Genomic DNA, 10,123 nt, shown 5'->3' with positions numbered 1-10,123 from the left:
TGCCTCTGGCTGTAGGTCTGAGAGAAGGCTGCTGTACCTCTTGCTTGCCCCAGGGACACTTTTCAGGACAAAGCTTAGTGAAATGGAATGGGTGATTTAGGCAATGTGACAGGAATTGTTTCAGCAGAAACCCTATAGTATGCAAGTAGAAAAATCTCCACATGTTGAGTTCTGGATCCACCAGTAATTCAGTCACTCATATGCAAATTCTAGCATTGGCCAGCCCCATCAGACTTGGTTTAAATGTCCCTTGCCCTGGAGAAGCACTCAAGCTGGAGTGGGGGAGGGAAGATGTGTAGACTATGACAGAGGAAAGCACCTGTGTCTCTGGCGCCCAGAGGGGGCCACTGACCCAGATAGGGGGGTTGGCAAGCATTTCTGAGGACAGGTTCTAAGCTGGGCTACCCTAGGCAGAAAGGGGTACATCCCAGGGAGGAGGAGCTAAGTGATCCTCACCAGTAAACCCACCTCCCTGAGTAGGGAAGGAAGTACCCCCCACCCACACAAAAGGCTCCAGGCAGAGAAGCCTGTGACTGACTAGAAACCTGACCCATACTGAAGGATATGGGGACCCATGGTACCAGATGGACAGGAATGACCCAGCGTATGCAGGAGGCCTGTCCTGCTGAGGGCTGTGAAAAGCAGCTGTTTTGTAGCTGAGGAAGGGTCAGGGAAGAAAATGTGAGGCAGCCTTTTCTTCCCACAGCTCCAGAAGGCAGAACTGAAGACCTCTGAAAGCTCTGAGCAGACCTCTGCTTACTCCAAGAGAACAAGGGTCAGACTGATTCTGAATCAGCTGAGCCAGCCCAGAATTCAGGCCTTTTTTCTAGGCCTGACCCATCCCTGGGACCTCACTGCTCTGTTCCTGTCTAGGCTCTGGACCACACCTGGTCCTGGTCTCTCTCAGCTTCCCTTCAGCCTATTGAATCCCCTAGTGAGCCCACTTTCAGCCCAAGGAGCCTGCAGAAAGCTGAGTCAGAAGAGTTCAGAGGAGGCCACCTCCCGAGCGTGGGTGGGTGTGAGGGCAGGTGCAACTTCGTGGCTTCACCTGGCCCATCAATCCCTTCCTGCACCCTGAAAACCATGGCAGTGCCTTTATTCTTGAGAATTTCAGGGTTGAGAGTACTCCCTCCCCATTCCAAGGCCACACCAGACCCTACAAATACAAGGTCTGAGGGCACAAGGTCAAGGTCCAGGACTTAAGGCAAAGGGGATTCCACGATTTAGACCTAGGCAGATGGAATTCAAACCCAGCTCCACCATGTATCTCGACAAATTATTTCACCTGTCTGAAAGCTACGATAGGGACACAAATTCCAAGCTCAAAAGGTCGTCAGGTTTGGGTGCTGTCTCTACAGTTCCAATAAATAGTTGTCCCTTGTCCTCACCGAGGAAGTAGAACTGGAGAAGCCACGGGAGTGACAGCCCCCAAGATTTAAGGTGGACACCCCTGCAAGAGAGTGACAGGATGGTGTGGTGCAAAAGCGGGACAGAGCTGGAGGTCGTCCAAGACCACCCTCCCTGCGCTCTAGCAGTTGGCCCCGCCTCCTCCGCGGCCGCTGTCCGCGGTGCTGAGTCCTGCGCCCGTGCTCTGGGGCCCTGACCCGCTGCCCACAAGAGGTCAGCAGACACTTTTTTGCCAGCTGAGGCACTGTAGGAGGAAATAGGAGGAGACAGGCTACTGTGGGAAGCCGTATGGTAGTCTAAAGAGATGGGAGGGTGCAATTCTGGAACTGGCTCCGCGCTCCTCCCACTGCCTTGGGAGGACTGCAGGCCCCGTGGGCTCCAGCTACCGCCTCGCTACCCAAGAAGGCGACTTCGCAGCGCCGCCCGCGCCCCCTTCTGTGCGGCTGTTTCCCTCCCACCTTCCAGACGGCCCCTCCTGTGTCTCCTTCCCTGGCTCATCCTATCTTCGCCCCCTCAATACATAAGGTTTTCACAAGAGCATGGGGCCTATCTCTCCCCTTCTCCACCCCACAGCCCACGCAGGGGCCCATCCCCCAGCACACCAACAGCTCACTGTGTTGCCAGGCTGGCCCCTCTGGAACTTCAGGCCTGCTGCAGTGTGCCTCCTGGACATTTCTGGGAACATTCGCGCACGCTTGAGTGTTGAACACCCAACACGTGCCTGTGTCAGAGCCGCCAGCAACCCCCTAACCCCCAGGTCTCCCCTCTCCATTTTGTCAGTCTGACTGGAGGTCTGTGGTCCTCTCACATCAGCCCACTTTCTCCAGCCCCATCCTCTGCTTCCTCCTCATTCCTCTAGTCACTCCCAGCCCCATCCCAGTTCAGCTCCTCTATTCAACAACCACCCTGCACCTAATGACAACTTCCAATAGATAGCATGACACCTTTTCAAAATCTTCACGAGTCTATAATGCTTAGGATCAAAGCCAAGCTCCTCCGCCCAACTTCTTAGAAGTTCTTTATGATTTGGTCTTCATGACTTGGGCCTGACAGACACCTCCATTCTGTTCCAGGTGGAGTTAAGGTTTGGTCCCTAAGCACACATTCATCCTTTCCTTGCCTTAGATTCTATAGTCTGTTTCTCCCCCGGAATCATTTCTTTTTACTTTTCTTTGCCAATCCTAAATCCTAGCCCACCCACCCTGGGCCAGCTGCACACAAACCCTGCCCACTGCCCACAGGATTTTGGGCTGAGGGCTTGAGCAAGCCTTTGGCTACCTCTCCTGTCCCTAACTTGCCATCTGTCCCAATACCTCATCCCCTTGCTCAGGTTCATCCCGTTTTTACTACTGCTTTCCTCAAGGTTAGGCCAGTCTATTCAGCTTAGCCCCTGCCTTTGGGCAGCCTCAACAGGCACAAGGGGGAAACAAACGCTGATGGAGCAGTCAACAGAAAGGAGAGAAGTGCCCATCAGATCTCACCCTGGAGTTACACAGGAGCAAGGCCTGGATAAGAGGGTGAAGGTGAGGATGCAGGTGGAAGGCCCCCAGTGGCCTGCTCTGTGCTCATGCCCCCAGCCACAGGACAGGCTAAAGTTACATTGTGTAACAGTCCTTAGCCCTCTGGGGAAAAGGGTGGTAATTGACAGAACATAGATTTCATGGAGGTTTGACCCAAATGCCCTGATGACCCCTCTGGCTGGCAGTCAGACATGCCTCACCTGAGCCCCAGCACCAGGAACCCAGAATAGGGGTTCTCCCCTGCAGTGGAGAGATTTCAGGGAGCCACTCAGTGCTTCTCCCCCTCTTCCACAGCCAGAAAGCTACTACCAGTAGTTCTCATGACCATGAAGGAGCACCACGTCCTTGGGAAGAGCCTGGCATAGTTGCCTGTATTCCTATGCTAGGCACGGACCCTACCATATGGTGATGGCACAGCCTCTGCTTTGGAAGATTATGCTGACCTGGCTCGGGAAGAGTGAGATTTGAGGTGGCCAGAGAAAAGAAGAAAGTCAGCCTAGAATGGAGCTGGGCCTGACACTGGGCACCTTCTCTCTAAGGTTGATATCATTTCCAGGAATATGAATGAAGGAGCAGAAGACACTAGAGCCAGTAGGGCTTGATCTCTTTGTATAAATGAGGAAACTGAGGGCAGGGATGTGCCAGATCACTGAGTGAACGAAGGACAAATTGACCCTAGGACAACTCGAAACTTTCCTTTTTCCACAATTTTCCACTTCTCCCTCACTTGCCTCCCCAGTTGTGATGGAGACCCAGGAAAGACAGGTTTGTGATCCTGGGGAGGGGATCCACAAAGGCAGAAGTGACCTTTGTGGCTTCCTATTCTGGGGGATTTTGCTCTCCTTGGAGCCAAGGCCCAGCACCCTCACCACCGCCCCTCAATCCAGCACACTGGAATCCTCCTTGCTGGGAGGCCCCAAGCCTCCTACTCAGCTGATCTACCTCATCCCCCCTTTTCCTGCACCTGAGGGGGGATAGAGGGGGTGTGACTCAGTGAGATAAAGGCAGCTGCTATATTTGAATGATTATATAAGTCAGCTGCAGCGTAACAATTCCATCAAAGTTGGGAGACAGGTTCAGGAGCAGGGGTCTCCTCCCCTGCACCCCTAGGCTCCAGCCTGGGCAGCAGACTTGACGCTGAAAACAGCAGGGGATGCATATTTCGTTTCTGCACTGCTGGCCTGCAAGAAAAGAGCTCCCCTGGGTCTAACCACCAGAGGCTGTTTCCTATCTTCTTAGAAAAACCCTCTGATTTCTAGAAAACCCAAAGTTAGACACAGATTATGTCCCAGATCTTCCCCCATGAACTCTCTCCGAAAAAAAAAAAAAACAAAAAAAAAAACCAAAAAACAAAAAACAAAAACCAGAAGGGAGTTCACCACTCAAGAAAAGAGCCCCTGCTAGGGCGAGCTCCATCCATGGAGGCTAGGCCCACCTGCCCCACCCGGGGAGGACCTGTGATGCTGACGCAACCAGCCAAGTACTGGTCATCTTCCTCACAAGTCTCCTAAGAATGGGGTGAAATGACACATGCAAAGCCTCAGCACAGCAGGGCGTGAGCGCTCTATCATGACATCAGTGCCATCATTGTTAATGCCAACACCAAGGACAGGATGGACTTTCCACACAGGTGCAGGAACTGACAGGCGGACTCCTCATCCCAGGTAACTGCGGAGGTCTAAAATGCGAGAGCTTGGGGGCTGGTGAGATGGCTCAGTGGTCTAAAGCACCTACTTAGAACAAGCTTAGCAAAGCACAGGGACCGTGGTTCAATCCCCCAGCCACCACATGCCAGCCAGCCCCGCCCCCTGGTGGGCTGAGCTGGCCACACACACACACACACACACACACACACACACACAAATAAATAAAATTTAAAAAAAATGTGAGAGCTTGGCCACATAGCCACACCCCTTCCTCCCCTCTCAGGCACTGCATGACTCTGGCAAGCCCTAAGTCCTGGGCCCCCAGCTGCAGTGATCCTGTTTTGGAGAGGACACCTGCCCAGTTAGGGCTAATGACTTTCAGCACTGGAGGGAACAATGAGTTGGTCTACAGGCAATGTACTAGGGGTGGTACAGGTCAGCAGCAGGTGTGGCAGTCAGTGGTGGGCACCAACACAAGGCCCACCTCCTCCAGGCCTCCTGGCAGCTCCTCCTATGGGCCCCTCAACCTTGGAGGAGGAAGGCTGTGCCCACCCAGAGTATGGACTTCGTTACCATGACGCTGGTCTCCATGGTGCCAGGCATACAGCCCCTCCTCTCACCCATGAGGAGGAACAAAGTGACAGGAGCTGAGATTCAGGTCCCAATCCCCTTTGCCTGTCCTGTTCCTCTGCTTCCATCAGCCTGTGAGATCCACAACCTGAGACCTTCAGAAGACAGGGCAGGGAGAAAGGACAGTTCCCACTTCAGTGTCAAAAGAGTAACAAAAAGGGACTCAAGAGTGACTTATGTGGAGGGAAGACAGAGGGTGCAAAATAGTGGTAGAGGAAGGGAGGGCGGGCTGGGGAGAGGGAGCACATACTGGAACCACCAAAGGGGAAGTGGTTCCCCGATGACTAGGGGTGGGAGGCCCAGCCAGCCCCTCTCTTTGGTCTCAGTGTTTGGAGGTGGGTGGTGGTGGGCGGACAGAGCAGAGTGGGGAGCAGCAACAGCAGGCGGGGGAGGAGGGAGCAATTTTCCTAGACAGCACTGTGTAGGTGTTCCTCCACGTGCTGTGTGTGTGTGTGTGTGTGTGTGTGTGCGTGTGTGCATGTGTGTGTGATGTACTTGCAGATCTGGAAGTGCAGGCTGAGGTGTGCAGGCACGTGCATGCAGAGCATGAGTGTGTATGTGTGGCATGTGTGAGCCTGTGTCACTGTGTCTCCAGGGTGATAAATACAGCAGCAGGAGCTGTAACCAGGGCAGAGAAAGTGCGGAAATTTCCACAGCTTGAAAGCGGTGTGGGAGAGGGGACAGGCCAGGGACAGGACCAGAGACATGGCTCCTTACAGCTCCTCCAGAGCCAGTTCCTAGCTGAGTGGAAACAGCCTGCCCTGCACATGCCTGTACATGTGTGCACGCGTGCATGCATGCATGTGCGCACGCGCGCACACACCCACCCACCCCTGAAGCATACTTTACAATGCACTGGAAAGACAATCCATCCAAGAACATCCTGCAGGTAATAAGCACTGGAGAGGTGGGGAGCTTCCAGCCAGGTGGACCTGTGTGAATGGGAGACACAGTCCCCAGAGCAGCCTCGCTTAGGTCAGAGCTGGCTAAGTGAACATGAATTATGCCTTTTTCCGATGGGGGGGGGGAGAGCCCAAAGGGCCCATTTGATTGGACTGTGGTCAGATTTCAGAGGCAGGACTGAAGCACAGAGGAAAGACCCTGGGGTGCCCTTGGGGTACTAAGCTCCAGCTACAACAGGCATCACTGCAGGTCACGTGGCCTTTCCTGGAGATGTCTCATCATCTCGGGTCCACTAACAGTGATAAGTCAGTCTTAGGCTCCAGTCTTCCATGCCACCCACCCCCACCCGCCCTGACCCCAATCCTGTGCATTCTGTACATCACAAAGTATCAGTAGTACTGGCTGAATAAAGACACACTGGGCCTGGCAGGTCTCTGAATGTTGTAAAGTCCCCCCATGCATTTGCAAAGAGGATTAGTAAGGGACAGTGCTAGGTACTTCACACTGATCAGCTCATTTAATCCTCTGCAGAACCCACTAGGAGGCAGCTACTATTAATATCTCCAAAGTACACATGAGAACACCAAGGATCAGAGACCTAAGTCACTTGACCAAAGCCACAGAGCTGGTGAATAAGGGGGTCAGCATCCACCTCTACACTACCACAAGGTAGCAGGTTATGAGCAGGGGGCTAGGGGCGACTAGAGCCTGGGGCCAGAGAAGGTTCTAGCTCCATCCCAACCTGTGCTCAGGGAGAGGAGAGGAGGTAGGGCCTAGCCTCATTTCCTGTGAGCCCAGAGGTCTCCTGAGGTCCAAAGGCTCCTCAGGCCTAGTTGTTGGGAACTCTGCAGGGTACAAGGCTGAGCTAGAAGGCAGGAGGGAGAAAGCACACAGCTCAACTCTCTGAGCCACCCCCCTTTTTTTAATGTATTTAGGATAGGGTCTATGGGGCCTACCAGGTCTTACTACATAGATCAGACTCAGCGATTTTACTGTTTTCAGCCTCCCAAGTGCTAGGATTATAGGCACACACCACCACGCCCAGTCTCAATCATTGGTCTCAGTGCGGCCCTGGGGCGGGGCCAGCACAGCACTCGGGATGAACACAGGCAGCCGCGCTCTTCCTAAGCAGGCGTGTTAGTCGGCTGCGCTATCTGGCTGGCCCTTCTGAGCTGCTTCTGCCTTTCCCTCCCTTGGCTGCCTCTCCACTCCTGAGCCCTAACACCCAAGGCTCCCTCTAGTCCCCTTGGGATTAGACCTGAACTTGCACTGGCCTTCAAAGCCTCACCTCCTCCTCCAACCCTCACTCCAACCAACCACACACTTCCAAGAGCAGCTCCACAACCTGAGCTCTGGGCTTCTCATATGTTCCTACCCGCAAGTCCCAAGTAATACGTGCACAAACCATCCAGGATCCCAAAGGCCTATTTTTTAGGAGTCCTTTTGCCAAGGACTACCAAAGCCTCCAACAAGGTGGTCACTGGGCCACCTGCTAGGGAAACACAGTACTGGTATCAGAAAGGGAACAGGAGACCCCTCCAACGTGGCAGTGCAAATGGCCCTCGGGCTCAACTCAGAAAATCAGTGTAGTCTTGGGACAGACATCTCCCTCTTCCAAGAGTAGACAGCAAAAGGCAGTGGCTCTGACTCATTCAGCTCTTGGTGAGTGGCTGCTCTTCCTCCTCCCGGATCCTGGAGCCCAGGAGCCCCACACACATTCATGTATTGTGAACATCACCAGCCTTGAGCCAAAGGCAAGGCTGGAACTTGCACTACGTTCCAGCACCACAAAGCCTGAGCCAGGGTAACCACACTGGGATCCTTCAGATCAGGTAGAGAACGATGAGCAATCCATGGCTGCCCCCCAGTGGCCAAATGCAGCCGATGCAGCCAGCTCCTACGCCCGGACAGTGAAAGTCAGTATAGCGGACATCTCCAGTTCCACCCACCCTCTGGGCTTCCAAGTTAAGTGGAAACCACAAGGTCATATCCAGAGAAAAATTCAACCCCTGAGCTCTTGCATAAGGGGGTCCATCAGCCATGTCCATGCTAGATTTGGAATGATCAGGCATTCGATCTGCCTGAGCCCATCCAGGGCAGGACAAGAGTTGGGAGACTCAAGGGACTTATGAAACAGGGCAGGTTTCAAGGAACCTGGAGTCCAGATCCCTGATGCTCCCACCAGCACCCAGGCCTCGCCACTGAGCTGGGTTACACGAGTCAGAGGTCATGTGACCCCTCCTGCTGGCTCTGCCAAGCAGAGGGAAGAAGATCAGCAGGTCCACCCAGGGGGGGCCCTGGGGGGCAGATGGTAATGAGACTCGAGGAGGTGGGAATGTGGTGTCTGGCACCTTCCCAGAGGGCCCCAAATGGATCTCTAATGCCCATTATCTACCCTGCTGCTGAAGGCCTTGTCTGCTTGTCCCTGGTGCCAGGCCCAGCCCACCTCTGAAGGGTTGTGCACAGGGACCATGGGTGACCTGAAGTCCTGGTTCCTAAAGCTTCTGCGAATCTGTGGCCTTGTGTCTCCAGCAGAGGCTGCTGATGGGCTGTCCTGAGTCACTAACACCCAGGCCCTGACTCAGACTGCAGCCAGGGTCTGTCCTGGGCTTCATCAGGAACTCCCCAGTCTGGCTGCACAGTGGTACAATGGGGATGGCACTGAGCCAGGCTGAGGTCTGCCATTATCTGCACAGTCTAGCTGAGAAAAGAATTCAGGATCCAGCTTAGGGCACTAGGCACTCGCCTCTGGGCTTCCTGACCAACCCAGGACACCCAATGCCCTCAACCAATCACAGGCCTCAGTACCACAGGCTAAAATACAGAGACATATTTATATTATCAAAAGTTACCCCAAATTAAAGAAGGGGCATCAGGCAGCCTGGGACCTCCCAAACAGCCCAGACTGGAAGGGGCTTGAAGGTCCCAAAGTCCAGCTCTCAGCCCTGAAGAGTTCCCTTCCCACTCAGCTGAGACCCTGCTTTTCGCTGCTCTCATTTGTGACAAGGGGTGGGCTCCCTTCCAGCGGGACCCCAAGGCCTCCAGCCTCTGGAAGAACGATGTCCCCCAGAGCTTGTGTGCATCTCTCCAAGCCCACAAACTCAGGGTGAGTGACCCTGGGGTGAGCAGGCCAGCCCAGCGGGGCTGTGCAGCTGGAACACTGGGAGGGGCTGCCCTGCTGCCCCAGTCCAGCCAGAAAGCCCCAGGCTGCAGTCAGGATGGGGGCACGTGGGGTGCGGCTTCCTCATGTGCCTCCTGCTGGCTCACGCCAGGCCCTGGAGCATGAGGGTGTCTGAACAGGAAGGCTTCCCAGTCACCGTCAGGTCAGTCACGGCAGCAGAATCCCAGAACCAGTCTGGCTCCAGTGCTCAGACATTTCGGAGGACCTGTAAGGATGCCAGAAGTCCAGCTTTCATTAGCCTTGTGATGGCCAGAGGGTCACCAGCAGTGGGACATGGTCATAGAGGCTTCAGCACCACAGACCACCAGGATCAGGGAAAAGCTTGTGAAGCCACCCAGTGTGAAGGAGGGGCTGGAGGGCACTCAGAGCCTGAGTGTGTGTGTGTGTGTGTGTGTGTGTGTGTGTGTGTGTGTGTGTGTGTGCAGGGGGTGAGCCCAGGTCCCAGCCCCTCCACCCCGGGAATGACAGCCACTCACAGAAAGAGGGTCTGCAGTGAAGGCTGCCACACTCCGGCGCATTTCATTTTCACTGCCACGTAGGGGGATCAGTGACACACTGCCCAGCCGGACCTCAGGCACTGCCCGGGACACGCGGGAGGGCTCGGAGGGCCATACCAGGCCGTCGTGCTGGGGAGGAAGAGAGACAGGGGGGCTGGGTCCAGACAGCTTGGGCTCCACCTTCCACCTACTCTTCCCAGAAAAGCCTCCGGCTAAGATCAGAGGTGACAGCCTCAGCTTTGATCCCAGCCACTACGAGAAGCAGCTCTTAGCAGATGACTGCATCCCCAGCAAAACACAGCCTGGTGTGTTACTCAACAGCTCCCAGCTCCGGATCCA

At 54.7% G+C, this 10,123-nt stretch overlaps 1 protein-coding gene across 4 annotated transcripts in view; it reads right to left on the bottom strand.

Moving 5' to 3' along the window:
- Positions 1 to 8,921: 8,921 nt before the first annotated feature.
- The window catches only part of Arap1 (ArfGAP with RhoGAP domain, ankyrin repeat and PH domain 1), a 59,892-nt gene continuing 58,690 nt past the window's right edge, over positions 8,922 to 10,123 (bottom strand). For all 4 annotated transcript variants that reach the window (XM_023702022.1, XM_023702024.1, XM_023702023.1 and 1 more), the window contains 2 exons: positions 9,764 to 9,913; positions 8,922 to 9,492 (listed from right to left, as the gene is read on the bottom strand). In XM_023702022.1, coding sequence (XP_023557790.1) covers positions 9,475 to 9,492; positions 9,764 to 9,913 — 168 coding nt within the window. In that variant the 3' untranslated portion in view covers positions 8,922 to 9,474. The remainder of the gene's footprint in view (positions 9,493 to 9,763; positions 9,914 to 10,123) is intronic.

This window comes from Octodon degus, unplaced genomic scaffold (assembly GCF_000260255.1).
Source record: "Octodon degus isolate 3935 unplaced genomic scaffold, OctDeg1.0 scaffold00146, whole genome shotgun sequence".
NCBI classification, from domain to species: domain Eukaryota; kingdom Metazoa; phylum Chordata; class Mammalia; order Rodentia; family Octodontidae; genus Octodon; species Octodon degus.
The sequence above is the reverse complement of the archived record's forward strand: the minus strand, read 5'-3'. Positions and strand labels throughout refer to the sequence as shown.